The 18,402-nt window shown below is 39.0% G+C and overlaps 3 protein-coding genes across 14 annotated transcripts in view; all 3 read left to right on the plus strand.

The window, feature by feature from the left end:
• Positions 1–4,592, plus strand: part of LOC122976251 (aryl hydrocarbon receptor-like) — a 52,141-nt gene extending 47,549 nt beyond the window's left edge. For 6 of the 10 annotated variants that reach the window (XR_006400880.1, XR_006400875.1, XR_006400874.1 and 3 more), the window contains one exon: positions 4,479–4,592. The gene's annotated coding sequence lies outside the window, so the exon portion shown is untranslated. Of the gene's footprint in view, positions 1–102; positions 128–1,794; positions 1,864–1,973; positions 2,692–4,478 lie in introns of those variants that run through there. The other 4 variants (XR_006400876.1, XR_006400878.1, XR_006400879.1 and 1 more) reach the window with 3 other exon arrangements.
• LOC122976244 overlaps positions 1–18,402 on the plus strand; it is a 1,153,509-nt gene that overhangs the window by 327,424 nt on the left and 807,683 nt on the right. The window lies entirely within an intron of this gene.
• Positions 10,223–18,402, plus strand: part of LOC122976252 (major facilitator superfamily domain-containing protein 6-A-like) — a 28,558-nt gene continuing 20,378 nt past the window's right edge. For 2 of the 3 annotated variants that reach the window (XM_044344637.1, XM_044344639.1), the window contains exons 1-2: positions 10,223–10,506; positions 13,094–14,642. In XM_044344637.1, the coding sequence (XP_044200572.1) occupies positions 13,096–14,642 (1,547 nt within the window). In that variant the 5' untranslated portion in view covers positions 10,223–10,506; positions 13,094–13,095. The remainder of the gene's footprint in view (positions 10,507–13,093; positions 14,643–18,402) is intronic. The other variant, XM_044344638.1, reaches the window with a different exon arrangement.

Genomic DNA, 18,402 nt, shown 5'->3' on the forward strand with positions numbered 1-18,402 from the left:
TTTTCACAATTTTTATTATCATTTATTGTAACTTAAAACTCAATCAGTCAACATATGTATTATTAAAAACCTGATACAGTTTCACACCTATCTATCTCACAGAAAGAAAGACAGAAATGACGAAGAAAATATGAAAGAAAAAACTGAAAGAAACATGTAAATAAAATTATTTTCTGTTTTTCTTTTTCTCTAAGTTTCTTAAGTTTTAGGTTTCAAGGTGAAACTTTTTAGCAAAAATACATTTTGTATTAACATGTTCTACTTCTCTTTTTTTTGTTTTTTGCGATATTTCTCTTATTGCTCTCATATTGCTTTGGACAAACTTGTCTGCTAAATTAATGTAATATAATGATGATTTTATGCCCTAAATATATTAAATACTGTAAAAATAAAAATTCCAAGTGTAAAAAGTACGAAAAATAAGCAATAAGACATTATGAATGTAAACCACCCAATGAAAGTGATGTAAATAAAGATGAAGTCAGACCTTAATGTCCCTTCTCAGCGGCGGTAGAACATGGAGGTAATCCTCGTCCGCAGGGATTAACGATTAGCGTCTTCATCGAGACTCGAGCAGCTTTCATGAGCTTCTCTCAGCGCTTCTGTCTTACTGTAATCCTGCAGCTCTATGACAGTCTGCAGGGTAATAACATAAAACACAGAGACGAGAGCTTCACACACACACACACAAACACACACACACAGTATCTGTGTACTGTAAATACTGCGTACGCATACTGTGTATGTTGGTATTTGACAGATACACAAATAAATACTATATGTTTGTAGATGATCAGTAATCATTAACTGTTAAGTCTCATTATTTTCTTGATTTATCACATATATTATCAAATTTATCAAGACAACACAAGTAGTAGAAGTAGAAATAAACAGCAGTAGAAGTAGAAGTAGTGATAGCAGTTGAACAACTAGCAGTATGAGAAGTAAAAGTAGTATCAGTGTTAGAGTAGAAGTAGTGAAACAGGTAGTAATAGTAGTAATTGTTGCACCAGAGGTAATAGATGTTGTAGCAGTAGTAGTAGTAGTAGTAGTAGTAAATGGAGTAGTATAAATATAACAAGAGAGAGAAATGTAGTAACAGTGGTAAGTGTAAAAGTAGCAGTACAGTAGCAGCAGTTGTAGTACTACTAGTACCGCTCCTACAGGTGGTAGTAGTATAAGTACAAGAGGAGACAGATAGGGAGTACCAGTAGTGGGTGTAAGAGTAGAAGTACAGCAGCAGTTGTAGTACTATTAGTACCACTCCTACATATTCCTACAGGTGGTAGTAATACAAGTACAAGAGGATATAGATAAAAAGTACCAGTAGTGGTAGAAAAGGTAGTAGTACAAGTACAAGAGGAGATAGATGAGAAGAACCAGTGATGGGTGTAAGAGTAACAGTACAGTAGTAGTTGTAGTTCTATTAGTAGTAGTACCTCTACTACAGGTGGTAGTATATGATATAGTGGATGTATAGAGTAGTAGTAGCTGCAGAGTAGTAAAAGTTAGAGTAGTACTAGAGGTGGAGGAGTTGTAGTACTAGTAGTAGATAGTTATATATATAGATATAGATTCATATTCACATTTTGCTCATATTTCTGATTTTACAGTTTGTATTTTGTTAAAAATTTAAATCTGGATCCAAACACAGTAAACTGAAGCTGCAGAAGATCAGAGTGGTGGATTAATACTAAATATATAAAATATGTATATTATAAATTGTACATAATCAGATTTAATTTCATTCTGTCAAGTAAAACCTGGTTTAAGATGTTTTCTGTTCATCCTCAGTTGACGACGTCACAGTTTAATCTCCACTGACACCAGTCGTCTGTTGTACTGCGTCAACATGTTCAACATGTATGTGTAGCTTATTTTATTTGAGTTGTAGATACTTTGAGTTCGGCCTTTAACCTTCTCAACTCATGATCAAGTCTGTTTCTTTACTCTAAAAAACGTAAACTGTGCAGATGGAAGATTTGAAGGTAAAACCGTCCTTGTTGTCAGTCAAACCTCCTCCAATAATCAAGTGAAGTGAGCAGCAGGAAGGTAACTGAAGTCGTTTTAGCTGCGTGTTATTATGCAGCGCAATTATTCAGGTCAAGTCAAAGGCTGCAGTGAAACTGGATCACCTGCAGACACCAGATATCTGTGAGAGGAAACACTAGTGTACCATCACCGACACCGTCTGGACAGTCTGCACCACCAACGTCTGAAAAAACCTGCAGAGAAACAATCCAGAGCACAAAAAACAAGCTCAGCGATCGTAAAGTGAAGAAAATGAACAGAAAAACAACAACAGTGAGGAAATAAACTGTATAAGTAGCATCTTCTTCTTTATATTGTTGGTTGACTAAATTATATCCAACATAATGTTAATAAAACCCTTTTTTTGCAAAGAAATAACCAAAATACTCACTTTTCTATCGTGTTTTTAATTCCTGCTTGAAGGAACCTTTAAATTATCATTTCAGCCTCCAGATTTTGACGCATCGTTTCTCGTTAACTGTTCAGTAAAACATTATCCATTAAATATGTGTCGTTTGTTGTTGTTGTTGAGTCTTTTCTCCTGAAGGTTTGTTAATATTTGATGATGTCAGCGGAGGTCTTTGTGTCGGACCAACAGGTGAACATTATGTCACGTTCAGTTTCAGCTTTTAACAAATAGATGAAGGAAAATCATCAATGTTGCCGTTTAAAGTTAGTTTAATGCTCTTAAAGTTGAATTTATCTAAAAATTTTAAATAATTCCTCAGAAATCTGGTCTTTATTATTAGCCGTGACCTCTCAAGCCACATCAACAAGTAAATAATAAACAAAAAAAAATGATTTAATATCTTGAATATTCTCCAAGTTTTGGGGGTTAAATGTCAGCGAGACATGAAAACACAAACCTCTGTTGCCTGAAATGTTGTGAAAGCTGAAAGCTGAACTGAAATTGGGTTAAAAAAAAAAAAGAAAACAGGACTTCACGCTCTGATTCCTGAATGAATGGAGGTGGAATAAAGGGCCGGACGGCAGAGAGTGGTTTATCTGAGCCCTGGATTTGGACGGTATTAGTGTAATCTTGTCTCTCTGCGACCAACAGGTCCGCTCATCATCTATCCGATACGTCCGGCGTCATCCTACAGATGATAAATGTCACATCTGGGGGCTGCAGCTCGACTCGTATCTGTCAGTGAAGAAGAGTCACAAAAACTGTCTTATTTATTGATACCTTTTAAAGTCCCTGCTGTGTTTCCTCAACTTAATCCAACATCACAAGGCAAAGGAAAGAGCACACCCTGACCTTTGACCTCTTTCATTTTGGTCGCTTGTCATGTTTAAATGTCGAGGAACTGGAGCTTCAACCATCTCGCTGTTACTAAGTTTTTCGCCCTGTAGGCGTCGATTTAAGGCTAAAAATGTACAAATACAGTTTAAATGTGTTTCACTTTTAGTGGGAAGTTTTGCTTAAGTTTCTTTTCTTTTTAAATAATCCCAACTCAAGAAAACACAATTAATGGAAAAAACATGTTTGAGCTCATCAGTTTATATAACAGATAAATAATAAATGAATAATTTAACAATATATATTAGTGCTTGAGTGAGTATTTCCGGTCTTTTCATGGGATTTGATGACAAATATCCTTGGAGTTGTGGTGCATTGAGCCTTCTGGGCCACCGTACGACCTCTTTTCATAATAAACAAACTGACTAGAGAGGCTGTGGATCTCTTTCTTGGAGAAATGTGTAAATAAAATAGAAAATAAAGTAAATAAATCTCTTTTTTTATACAGTATGTCCATAATTTTTGTCCTGGAAGTTGATTAAATTATGAAAAATTAAGATTATAAACACAAATTTAACTGATGAGCTAAATGTTTGTATTTGATGGTTTTAATGATGCTTCTGTTTATCAAACATGTTGCTAATTAAATATTAAAATTCATTTCAAGCACCTTAATATTTAATGTTTTTATTACGTTAAATACAGGAAGTGCAGAAAATGATACTGACATGATATTTTTCAGTTATTTACATCATAATCTTTGAATTTAAAACAATTATTAACAGTCTTAAAAAGCTTTTTTTCATTTTTCACATCTTAAAATGTGAATATTTCTTCTTGCAATTGACAAAAATCTAAATAAAAAGTAGAACGAACTGTAAAAACAACTTATTAACACTCTTTTTTTTGTTTGTTATAAATAAATAAATCTATAAATAATCAGGAACAACCTGGAGATAAACACCCCGTCTGCAATCAATCAAATCCATCCAGACCTTCTAATTCTCGGCTCTGTGGCCCAGTTTGGCTTCAATCTCTTAAACCTCCCCTCGGCTCTCGTAACCCCCCTCCCACAACACGACATAACACGACCACAGAGCTGCGTGGTGAATAATTGACGAGCTCTCCCTCCCCTTCCTCTCCTCTCTCTTCTCTCCTCTCTGTGTGTCTCTTTCCATCTCGTTGTCTTTGTGGTGTTTTCCAGGCCGTGACAAACTCGACCTCCATCATGTCCAGTTTCCACCTGCTGCTGCCTGCTGCTGGATGTTGACGACCGTCAGCAGGTAAACGCACGGAAACGAGAGGAGCAGCAGCTGCCGGTAAGACGTTATTAAACAACTGTTTCCAGGAAATAATGCAGAGAAATAGCAGCTTTTTTATCATTTTCTATACAGCAGATTTTGTTTAAAAGCCTTAAACAGACGTTTTTATGACGTTTCATGAAGATCTTACGTTTATATTATAAACCATCAATATTCCAGAGTAAAAAAAAGACTTTTAATTTACTTTTCTTTTCTTTGTTCTGTCTAAAGAGGAACATTTCTTTTCTTTTCTTCCTCCAGATGAACTTAATTGTTCCTTAAACTTGAACTTTTGCAGCTTTTACATTCTTCTCAGGTCAGGATATTATTCTTGTATTCTCATCAGAAGTGTTTTTTAAAAGCTTCCTCGTGTTCCTCGACCTCCGCGACTCGTCTTTAGAGACATCAGAGGAAAATAAGAGAGAAAATTTTTCTGTGAAACCGAGTTATGTTTATTTTTTCTGGCTTTTCTCTCTTTTTTTTTTTTTTTTTTACTTCCTCGGGACTGCGAAAACAATTCAGATCAATCAGTTTTTGGATTTTGTAACGTTTTGTAAAGACTATTTATGAAACACAGTTGGAATCGAACCCACGGAGCGACTTTAACCATCAGCCTGAGATGTGGAAACTTTGAGTCTTTGTTGTTGAGTTTTGGAGGTTTTATGTCAGGAAGTATTTCAGAGTTTTCAGTCGACTGTTTGGTCGTAAAGACGTTGAATTTTTAGTTACTTTTAAGTGATTATTTCCAGGTGTAGTGAGTTAGTTATATTGACTGATTTATAGTGATATCAAGCCTCGTTTATTCAAGATTTTCACGCACAGAAATCCCCAAAAAACAAGATTTCACAACAAGGTTTTTCATATTTGTATCTGTTCTTATTGTCTGCAGCTGTTGTTACTTTCTCTGTTGTATAAGAAGAGATAAAACTACTTCACATTTTTAGTTCAGTCTGTTTCTGGTACAAAATGACATCAATGCTGTGAAAAAAAGAAAAGAAAAGACACTTAATTAATTTAATTGAACCTCTTCTGTAGTTCAAAGTTTACAAAGAGGCTGAATTTTGAGGGAAATGATGTAATGACGCAGGAGCGCCGGAACAATAACGATTATTTTTAGTGTCACGTAATCTGCAGATTATTTTCTAGATTAATTGAGTAAATGTTTAGTCTGTGAACGGTCAGAAAATGGTTAAAAAAAAAACAAAACGCTTGTTATGATGTCAACCAGCTGTAGTCACATGTCTGGCAACAGAAATCAATCACTGTAAAGATTATTTATGCATCACAGGTGAAGCGACTTTAATCATCCTGAGAAGTCAAAAAGCTGCTTTCAGGTCGTCGTTTGCAGAGTTTTGGAGGTTTTTACAAGTTTTCAGTAACTGTTTCATCACCTAAAACTTCTTAGATGATTGATGAAAACAGCAAGTTACTTTTAAGTGAGTGTTTCCAGGTATTCTGAGTTATTTATAGTGATTTAACAAGTGATAAAATAGTGAAATTGTGAGTCTAGCACTGGTGAAAAGGTTTTTATTAAATAGTACAAATCACTGCAGATGTTCTGAGTCAGAATCCTCTCTGGTTGTTTCAGAGAGCTCCGCCGCCATGAAGGAGTTCCTGTTCGTCCTGTTGGTGGTGACGGAGGCGTCCTCCAGGTCTCACAGCAGCTGTGAGCCGGGCTGTGACTGTCGGGGGGATCTGAAGTTCACCATCTGCTCTCAGGCCCTCTTCACCCAGCTGCCCGGCAGAGTCCCCGCCACCACCGAGCTCCTCGACCTGTCCGACAACCACATCGCCGTCATCCCCGAACGCTCCTTCGGTAAAAACCGCAAGCTGCGCGTGCTGCTGCTGCAGAACAACAACATCAGCTCGGTGGAGGACGGCGGCTTCTCGCAGCTGGAGTTCCTGCAGAAGCTGGACCTGAGCTGGAACCGGATCTCCACCCTGAGCGAGGGTTTCTCCGCGGGTCTGGCGTTCCTGAGGGAGCTGCAGCTCGCACACAACCGCCTGACCAGCCTGGACAGCAGGAGCTTCCTGCACCTGGACGGCCTGCAGAGGTTAAACCTGAGCAGCAACGCCATCCACACCATCCAGGTGAGGTCGTTCGCCTCCATGAGCTCCCTGAGGCAGCTGCACCTGGAGGACAACCGGCTGACGTCTCTGAGGAGCGGCATCTTCTCCATGCTGCGCTCGCTGGAGGTCCTCAACCTGGCCGACAACCAGATCAGCGAGACGGAGATGGGCGTCTTCAAGCCGCTCACCAGCATGACGCTACTAAACCTGGCCAACAACCAGATGTCCACCATCTACTTCAAGACGTTCCTCGGCATCCACACCTACAGCACGCACATCCTGCTGGAGGAGAACCCCTGGAACTGCGACTGCGACCTGCAGAGAGTTTTCCGGAAGCTGCGCAGCATCCAGCGTCTCTTCCTGGACGACTACTACAACCTGACCTGCAAGGAGCCGCCCGTCCTGCGGGGCTACCGGCTGATGGAGGTGGACACGGAGCTGTGCATCGCCGAGACGGTCACCGTGCTCATCATCACCGTCACCGTGGTGATCACCGTGCTGGCCGCCATGCTGATGGGGGAGAGGAAGAGGAAGAAGCAGGAGAAGGGGAAGCACTGGACGCAGCAGGGAGAGCTTTCGGACGAGTCGGACTACTGAAACATCTGTTTTCTTCTTCTGTTTCTGTGTGAAATGTATCACAGTTCTTTTATCTTTTTAATATCCTTTACTTAAACACAGCATATTGACTTTCAGGCCTCTTCTTCGTTGCTTAAATCCCACACGAACATCTGCACGTCTGGAAAGAGATTTTGGATCCTGCGGTTCATTTTGTCGGATTTTCCCATCTGCTTCATACCAAAAAGCCTTGAAAAGCAGTCGCTTAATCACAAACCGTACATGGAATTACTCTAAAAACATCTGCTTCACAACAGAAACACTTGTAATGAAGTATATTTACAGAGTTTTGTGTCTCACATGCAGCCGCTACATTTAAGAGAAAGGTTTATTTTCTCAACCAAAAACGTTTGAATGATGAATCACTTTTTTATGTGAATGGATGTGATGAAATTAAAGCCGTGTGTTGTTTAATGTTCCTGATGTGAATCCAACTTCTGGAAAACATTAAATGGGATGTTGTGACATTAAAATGTCTCATAATTTTCTCATTTAAGACAAACTTTTGCCCACATTTTTATGTTTTAAAACAACACAAAAACAATCAGCTGGTAGTCGAGTAGAGAACTGAAGCCTGCGGCGCCCTCTGCAGGTGGAAACGTTTATTACAGTGGAAAACATTTATGGCGTTTGATTTAATTTTCTCAAAGCAGCAGACGGGTGGGGTTTGTTATGTCCTGGTAATTTAGCTTTATGACGCTCTCCAGTAGCTGTCATTGTCCTTTTTTTTTTTTAAATCCTCGCCCATCTGGCTCCACATAAATTAAATTAAATCAGCTGCAGGTGTCTGTTTGGACTAAATAGAGGGAAATATACTCAAACTGTGAGACGCAGATGCAACACAGCCTTGTTTATTTGAGATTTTTACACAGAAATCTCCATAAAACAAGATTTAACAACAAGGTTTTTCATATTTTTATGTCTTTTTATTGTCTGCAGCTGTTACTACATTTTCCCTTTAACTCTGTTATATAGGAAGACATAAAAACTACTTTACATCTCTTTTTTGTTACATTCTTTAAGTTGTTTGATCTGTTTCTGGCGCAAAATGACATAAATACTGTGGGAAAAAGAAAAGAAAAGACACTTTTAAACAAAATTAATAAAGAAAACAACAGCTTACAGATGTTGTAACATTAATTTAACGTCATTTAAAGCTTAAAGATTACAAAAATACCAAATATGTCACAAAATACGCTGAATTTTGGGAGGAAAATAAGATTTCGTATGACTGTTTGGTGTAATGAGGCTTCACTGGAGAGCTGAAACAGAACATCTACTGTCATAACGCTGCAACTAACGATTATTTTCATTATTAATTAACCTGCTGATTATTTTCTCTATTAACCGAGTAATCATTCAGTTTATGAATTGTCAGAAAATTGTGAAAAACGCCCGTTATAATGTCAAACAGCTCCAGGAAATGTGTATTTTTTTGTCCGACCAACAGTCCAAAACATAAATATATTCAGTTTACTGTCATATGTGACAAAGAAAAGCAGCAAAATTCTCATTTGAGGAGCTGGAATTAGACAATTTTTGACATTTTTGCTTGAAAATGACTAAAATGATGAAATGATTATCAAATAGTTGTTATAGAGGAAGCTTTATCTTAAAATTGGGAAACTTGAGGGGAGTTTTCAGAAGATAAATCAAGAGTTTAAGAGGATAAAATGACACTAAGTGTTGAGTTTCTCTGACTTTTGTGTCTTTAAAAATCTAATATTACAGCAGTGTGATAATAGTAATAATAAATAATATATGAAATAATGAATACAATAATTATAATTATGTTGCTTTTATTACATTGGTTGTTAAGTATAATATCACTGTAGGGACGTCTATGTGCTGCTCAGTGGTGATTTAATGTTTTACTTTATTTTATTCCCACAAATATATCAAACACCCACACAGTTTTCCAGTCACTTAAACATGAATTACAGTGGTGATTTTACTGGTTTTCAGTGTGATTAATGGGAGTTTCCCCTTTAACTGGAGCACGGAGACGTTTAGGTGGAGCCGCTCTGCTGCGTCAAGCTCACCGGATTTGACGAGGAGCGAAACCGGATGTTCACCAAATTAAAGCAGAATAAACACATCTAGAAAATAAAACGACAAACAGGCTCAACTTTTACTTTAAACTGGAAATAGAAGGTTTTGTTCTGCTTGGTGCTGTACTGGAATATAAATATTATATTTAGGGCCTTTCATTATAGATTTATATTTTATTGATTAATCAGTTTATTGTTTTGTTAATACAAAATTTCATAAAATAGTGAAAGTTTCGGTTGAGTAACACTCCATAACCTAAATATATTACATTTATTTTTTAGCCATTTTGCATGAAAGAAGATTTAAACTACTAATTTATTATCGAATTACTGCTAATTGATATTCTCTTGATCAATTAATCCTTTAATTGACATTGTTTCAGCTCTATTTGTAAGTAAGAGAATATATGGAGGGTAGATTCAGCCTCCATAAAGAATTTACAGAAAAACAACAAAAAATCATTAATTAATCATAAGAAATCATAATATTAATTGGAAACCAATTAAGTGAGAATGATACTTATTTTAAAAGTCATATTAAACCAAGTTCATCATGTTGTATTGTGGAGATACTGGAAAATATGACCATAGCTTTACCATAATATCATATATACAGTATAATATAAATATAAATATAAATATAAATATAAATATAATTTGATATATGATGTGTTATATTGTCAGCAGAGACCGGTGTTGCACTGTATTTGGTGACCCATCAGATTGTTTGACCTGTAGTGTTGGAAGAAGTACTCAGATCCTTTACGTCAGTAAAAGTATCAATATAACAATGTAAAAATACTTCATCACAAGTAAAAATACTACATCAATCCTGCATAAGTAAAAGTACTTCGTCCAACGCTACAGGTCTCAGAATCTGATGGGTCACCAAACACGATGTAACACCGGAAGTTGCGGCCTCCATCTTGTCTAACTTGACGCGGGTGTCTCGGGCAGCAGGACAGGTGGGAGCTCCGGTCTGACGAGCTGCTGTCGTTCTGAACACAAAGAGAGGAGCCGGACAGAAACACTACATTAAAAACATGAACACATCACGATACATTTAAACATTATTATATCTCATTTAAAAACCGACATTTATGACGCGTTTTGTGTGAGAAATGTCCGACAGCAGAGAGAAAAATTCATCAGAAACTGCGCAGTCATAGTTTAATGGGAGCGGTGACCTGAGCAGGTGAGACATTTATGTGTTTTTGTCTTTAATCTGACTGTTTTCTCTTATATTTAGTGTTTTTTAATATGTTTAATGAGTTAAATCGACGTTACAGGAGGCTAGTTTAATGATCGTTTGTTAAACAGTCGTTTTCTGCCTGTTAAACCGGTTTATTTATCATTTTACGACATTTTAGACAATTTACTCCATTTCTGCCGTTAAACTGTGTTCAGTTCATTCAATTTTATTAATTTTACGTGTAAAATAAACCGCATCTTTGCTCAAGATATCAAATACTTCCGCATATGATCGTCAGCGACTGTCAGTGACGGGCAGACGGTTTCCAAACTGGGGTCCGCGGACCTCCTGCGGTCCTGTAAGGGCTGCTCGTAACAGGGTATATTTATACATATCAGCTGCGGTGGAAAAAGTACTCAGATCCCTCACTGCAGTAAAAGTACCAACACAGCAATGTAAAAATACTCCATTACAGTAAAAGTATATAAGTACTATGAGCTTGATGCAGTGAAAGTATTGCAGTAAAAGTACAAGTAAGTATTATGAGCTTGATGTAGTTAAAGTATTGCAGTAAAAGTACATAAATATTATGAGCTTGATGTAGTTAAAGTATTGCAGTAAAAGTACATAAGTATTATGAGCTTGATGTAGTTAAAGTATTACAGTAAAAGTACATAAGTATTATGAGCTTGATGCAGTGAAAGTATTGCAGTAAAAGTACAAGTAAGTATTATGAGCTTGATGTAGTTAAAGTATTGCAGTAAAAGTACATAAGTATTATGAGCTTGATGTAGTTAAAGTATTGCAGTAAAAGTAGTGGTTTGGTCCCTCTGACTGATATATTATTATATATGACATCATTAGATTATTAATAGTGAAGCATCAGTGTTAGAGCAGCATGTTACTGTTGTAGCTGCTGGAGGTGGAGCTAGTTTACACTACTTTATATACAGTTAGCTAGTTTAGTCCGGTGGTTCCCAACCTAGGGGTCGGGCCCCTCCAAAGGGTCAGCAGATAAATCTGAGGGGTGGTGAGATGATTAATGGGAGAGGAAAGAAGAAAAAACAAAGTTCTGATACACAAATCTGTTTTCAGTTTTTGGACTTTTTCTCTAATCTTTGATTTTTGCTGAAATATTGGATCATTTGAACATTTATTGAGGCCTGGGGACCTCCAAGGATCTTCAAATGTTCCACTCAGGGTTCACAGCAAAACAGGACTGTTGATATTCTTAATATTATTCTGTCTTCACGGAAAAAAACTGTTTTTAGATTGCATTATGGATTAGAAAGGGTTCAGTAGTCTCTAAACTTGAGTTCAAGGGCTTTGAAGGACTTCTCAGTTAGTTTTATTTCACTTTAATTTGATTAGGAATGAGTTGAATGGTAGAATTGAGTGTTTTGTTTTAATTTTTGTAGTAAAATTGTTTCGGAAATGGGAGCAGACACCTCTAAGGGTCCTTGTAGAAGTTCCAGGAGACGATGGGGAATCTTTGTGGTGACTAACATGACTTTTGAGTACGTGTAGGAGATTGTTTGAGTCCTCAATGAACTTTAAGTGGTCCTTGAAGGCTTTATTGTACTTTAATTTGATTAGAAAAGAGTTGCATATTAGAATTGAGTGTTCTGTTTAGATTTTTGTGGTAAACTGGTTTCTGAAATGGTAAGGGGCACTTTCAAGGGTACTTGTAGAAGTTCCAGCAGTCATTGGTACATTTAGGAGGTTATTTCAGTCCTTGAGAAGGTTCTGTAAGTTTGTAAGGATGTTCAAGGAGTAATTGAGTAATTACAATGACAGTTGTTACAGAGGGTCCTGACGTAAAGTCTGGTGGTCCTTGAAGAGGTTGTAGGTGTCTGTAAAGGTGTTTCATGAGTCCTTGAGGAAGTAAAAGCTCCTGGTGAGGTTTTAAAGGTGTTCCAGGTGTCCTTGAGCAGCTTTCCATCATGTTATTCCTGTGAAAGAATGAAGATGATCATAATTTTCCTCTCATCTTTTCTCACCGTTCAATTCTGTGTTTATCTGAAGGAAATTCCTCGCACTGAAACTTAATCAGATGTGAGTCCTTGGTTTGATTTGGATCTGTGTGAAAGGCCGAGGCATCAAAAAGTTTCCTTGTTCAGTCGATTCTTTACTATTATGACTCAAACTGATGATTTTCTAACAAAGAATCTTAGAAAAAGAAATAACAGCTCACCTTTTCAGTGTCTGTTTCTTAAAAATCTGTTCTGTTTAGGATGTGAGTGACTACGGCTGCAGTGTTTAAAGCTCACTCCTCTGAAGTTAGATCTATTTATATCAGTATTGGCTGTTTGACTGGGCTGTTAATGTTGGAAAATCTCCAGAGAAACGAATCCTTTCAAGACTCTTTCCTGCAACACCGTTGTGCTGTTAAGAAGAGACTCACGTGTTTTTAAAAGACAGATGTAAAGGTCTGTTTTCTGAACATCATACATTATACTGTACAGGACATGTTTAGTTTCTTTCCAGACATTTTCGTTGTTAAAGTGGGAGAACGTGATGATTTGGTTACTGAGCGTTGGTGTCATTACGTCCTGCAGCTGCTTTAATCCCTCATTTCCTTATCTTCCAGATATGGCAGCTGACGACAAGGTTGCCATCCTGACAGACGATGAGGAGGAGCAGAAGAGGAAGTATGTGTTGGCCGAACCGTTCAACACCCTGTCGATGGAGCGGCAGGTGGGTGTGTCTGCCACGCCTGCGCCCGCCGCTGACGCCCCGCCCGAACAGCCAACGGCCACCTCCATCGACTGCTGCGAGAGGATGTGCCTCCGCATCAACAGCCACCTCCTCATCTCCAAAGTCTTCTACTTCTTCTTCTACGCCGCCTACGGCTCGCTGCACCCTCTGCTGGCGGTGTACTACAAGCAGCTGGGCATGTCGGCCAGCCGCAGCGGGCTGCTCGTCGGCATCCGTTACTTCATCGAGTTCTGCAGCGCCCCCTTCTGGGGCGTGGTGGCCGACCGCTTCAAGAAGGGGAAGGCGGTGCTGCTGTTCTCCGTGTTCTGCTGGCTGGTGTTCAACTGCGGCATCGGTTTTGTCAAACCTGCGGAGATGAAGTGCGAGGAGAAAGGTGCTGTTCCGGCGACGACGTTGGCGCCAACGAGGACGACTCTTCCGCACAGTAACGTCTCGTATTCAGGCAACTCCACCCACCACACCAGGAGCCGACGTAGCTTCCTTGACCTCTTTGAACTCCTGGACTCCTACCTCAGCGTGCTCCCCAGGCACGAGCGAAGTGTGGACGCCAACGTGACATCATCCCCTTTCAAGCCAGCTAACACAACCCATGTCACGCCAAACACCACACTCCACACCACCCCCCCCACCAAAACCAAAACCACCTCCACCACCAAAACCACCACCACCACCACCTCCCCTGCTCCGACCAAAGCCAAGGAGTACCAGATCATCTACAACAAGGACCAGGTGGAGACCATCTTCCTGCTCATTCTGCTTGTCATTATTGTCGGCGAGTTCTTCAGCGCCCCCGCCGTCACCATCGTGGACACCGTCACCCTGCAGTATCTCGGCAAAGCCCGCGACCGCTACGGCCTGCAGAGGATGTGGGGCTCTCTGGGCTGGGGTCTGGCCATGCTGCTGGTGGGCATCTGGATCGATCACACGCACCTCACCGTCAAGCTGGACGGCGTGGGCTGCATCCTGCCTGAATACCGGCTCCACAACTACCGGATCGCTTTCATCGTCTTTGGCGTGCTGATGGGCGTGGCGTTCGTTGTCGCTACGCAGTTCTACTTTGAGAAAAGTGGCAACTACCAGCAGGAGCCCCCAGAGGGGGTGGTGGAGGAGTCGGACAGTCCTCAGGCCTTGCCCGAGTCAGGGTCTTCGGATCAGACGCCCATCAGCTCTGACGGCGCTCAGGAGTTCCACTACAGCGACCTTCTGAAGCTGCTGTGCAGCGTGCGCTACAGCTCCGTCCTGTTCGTCGCCTGGTTCATGGGCTTCGGCTACGGCTTCGTCTTCAGCTTCCTGTATTGGCACTTAGAGGACCTGAAGGGGACGTACACGCTGTTCGGGATCTGCTCCGTCCTGAGCCACGTCTCCGAACTCGTCGCCTACTTCACCAGCCACAAGTTCATCGAGCTGGTTGGACACGTCAGGTAAGAACAGGCTCATAGGATGTTACTTTTTATCTAAACTTTACAACCATACCGTGAGGAGTCAATCCTCTGGATGTTTAGTCATAAAAGCACACGTCACAAGTTCCCAGAGTCCAACGTGACGTCTGTAAATGTCTTATTTCATGTGACCAACAGTTCAAAACCCAAACAGATTCACCTTACAAAGATATAAAGCTGGAAAATGCTCAAACTGGAGAAACTGGAACCAGAGAATCTTTCCAACCAGCTGCAATTCAGCGTACAAAAACATTTTTTTGTTCATACTTCATTCGTTTTTAGATTGCACAATCCTCTATATTTTTATTATTATTTAACTGTATCTTAATCCATCAATCTGCATCAAAATACACATCAGTGTGATTTATGTAATAAATGTGGTTGTTTTCTTTTATTCGTGTTCAGTAGAAAATATTAAAATTGCCAATAAAAGCTCAGATTTCCTTTTAATTTAAAGATATTTATTGAAAAAGATGAGGGATCCTGATCAATACCTTTACTTATCCCTCCTGTCTTGCAGCCTTCGTGTCAGTAAATAAGGACGTCTGTGTGTATGAAGCACTTCAGGTTGATGTTTGAAACAATGATGTCATTGATGCTGATGTGGTTCCCGTCGGAGTGAATTAGGGGCCGGACCTCGCGGGCAGCGGGGACATTTGAGAGCGTGGTGTTAGATTTCAGGCTGCTGCTGTGTAAAACTGCATCAGCGCTGCACATAAAACACACACAACGTCTCCTCTGTTGACTCAGAATCGACTCCTGAGTCAACATCAGTACAGCTGCAGCGCTGCTATGGCAACAGTCATGAAGCTCACGTCAAACTAAAAAACTGCTTCTGTTTGGGAGCAACTTTCTGAATTATTAATGTGTATTGAAGCTCAAGTGTCACATGGTACCAACTAGCGATGATTATTTCATGATTGATTCATTGTCTTGGTTAATCAGTTGATTGTTTGATCCATAAAACATCATAAAACAGTGAAAAACGTCCATCACAATATCATAGAGCACATTTTGATGTCATTAAATGTCTTATTTTTCCCGTTTTAAAAGTACACAACCTATAAAATATTAAGGAAAGCAGCAAATTCTTATATTTAAGAACCTGGAAGCATCAAATCTTGGGCATTTTTGTTTAAAAAAAATCACTAAAATGATTCATTTTCAATTTTCAATCAACTAAATTGACTAAATATTGTGAAAAAGTGTCACGCTCTGTCTCTCTGATGTCTTCAGTTTGCTGGTTTTGTCCGACCAGCTGTCCCAAAGTAAAACAATTAATTATTGATGGATTATTTTTCTGAAATAGAAAATATTGAAAAATAGTTTTACCTGTTGCGTTTTTCTTCGTTTTTTGTTACAGAATATTTCAAAAACTTGTTTATGTGATATATTCTGGCCTTTTTCTTTACACAGATGCTTTTAACCTCCGACCACAGACCCAGTTTTCAGTCTTTTTTTAAGGGGCCGACAGCAGGTCGACAGTATCTGACATGTAGAGGTGGTAACCTGAAGATCATAAACATTGTGTTTTGGTTTGGTGCTTATTCAAATTTTGAAAGTTTAGAGTGTGTAAGCTCTAATAACATGATGATGAGGAAGTATATGATGGACGGTCTCATTGCTCAATTATGACTCAAAAGTTGTTGCAGCAATTTTTGGGTTGATACCATTTGTTAAAGAGATTTAGTGCAAAATGTAACTACTTTTAACCACTCGAGAACTGAAAAAAAATGGTCAAAAATTCCTCCAAAATACCACATTAAGACACCGAGACCACAGAAAAATTCATGTTGTGATTTGGTTTCAAAAACTTTTGACATTTGGAGATTTCTGTAAGAGTTACATTTTACGGAAATTGCTCAGAAACCCCCTTATTGTCAGTATTCCCAGTAATGCCTCACATCCTCATAATGCCCTCGGTCTCTAGTTCGTGGGTGTAAAGTTTCATGAGGATGTGATTATCCTAGAGGTCACATTTTATATACAGTCTCACTACAATGAAATGGCTACTGTGGGCATTAACATCATCACACATGAATACAGTTGGGCTCATTGAATCCACAAGAGTCTCAGCTTTCCATTCAGACCCAATCTATGCAATTCCAAGACTGTTTAGAGACCCCAGTATGCAGAAATATTCAAATACACCATAGAACACATCTTCATTCAGATATCTTGAGGTCAGAGGATCAAGGGGCCCCTTTGAAAATGGCCGTGCCAGTTTTTTCCTCGCCAAAATTTAGCCTAACTTTGGAGCGTTATTTAGCCTCCTTCCAGACAAGCTAGCATGACACGGTTGGTACCAATGGAGGCCTCATGTCATCTAGTTTCATGTCTACTTTCATATGTTACCAGAACTTCACTGTAGCTGCCACGTTTCACATAATTAAATAAAACAAAAACATGCAGTACAGTTCAGAAACTGTAAACAAATTGGTTTCCTTCATTGCAGAGAAACAGATTTCAGAGTTTCATTTTCTGCAACTCGTACAGTCAGACAGATTTAACCTGAATATTGAAATCTGTGTTTTACTGCGTTATTCATCTGGCTTATCTCACACATATTTTCTTCATGTTGTTCAGACCTCAGCGTGTGTGTGTGTGAGGTGTGAAGGTGGGTGACGCTCTGCTGCAAAAATAAACTTCCTGCTTTACTGGAAACTTTGAAGCAGAGCAGACACACACACACACTGAGCAGCAGAGCAGAGCTGCAGGTTTTTTAAGCATCTCGCTCCGTTCTGGTGGTCGTTAATCTTCGTCTCAGATCGGAGGACGATAACGAGTCAGGCTGCAGGTGTCCTGTGTTGATCCTGTCAGCAGAGCTTTAGTTTACACTTTCTGAACGAAGGACAGTGAAAGTTACCATTTTAGTTCCCATCTCTGGTGTTACAGGACATGTTAAAGAACTTTTTTCATAATTTTATTATTTATCTGTATCTTAATCCATCAACCTGCTTAGAAATACACATCAGTGAGAAATATGAGACATATGTTCATTAGAAAATATTGAAAATGCTCAAAAAAAAGCTCCTTCTTGCTTAATTTAAAGACATTTATTGAAAAAAGAAATATTCTGCTCACTATTTTACACTTTCTAAATGAGAAAAGAGAAATGAAAGTTCTGAAGTTTACACGTAGAAAACGGACACAAGATTGTTCTGTAGTGAGGGCGGATGTGCTTGTAGAAGTGTAAATGCCAATATAAATATAAAGATGAGTGTAAATACACTGTGTGTGTGTGTATTGACAGGACAGGACACACACACACAGTGCAGAACAGACAAAGACACAGTGTGAGTGAATGAGATGAGAGTATTGTAGGGTTTGAGGAGTCAGACATGATCTAACACACTTTGTTTCCAGGGAAAGAAAAAGACTGTAACTTTAGAAAATACCCACTTGATTTGGAAAACTCTGAAACACATCAGCTTCAGCTTAAATGCTTGTTTATATGTAAAGAGGCTCATCTGAAACCATTAGGAAGGAGAAATTATTACAGCAACTAATAACTCTTTTGATGTACATATGGGCATGTGAGTAATGTTTTCAGTGACTTAGACTTAAAAAAAAGTGAGCTTATCCTGCAATTAATGATTATTTTCAGTTTCTATTCATCTGCTGATTATTTTTTACTGATTGTTTCATGTATTAAACATCAAAAATAGTGAAAAATCACAACTTCCAGCAGCTAAGGTGACACTTTCACATGTCTTTATTCACCGATCAACAGTCCAAAACT

The sequence above is a fragment of the Thunnus albacares genome, chromosome 24 (genome assembly GCF_914725855.1).
Source record: "Thunnus albacares chromosome 24, fThuAlb1.1, whole genome shotgun sequence".
Taxonomy (NCBI): Eukaryota; Metazoa; Chordata; class Actinopteri; order Scombriformes; family Scombridae; genus Thunnus; species Thunnus albacares.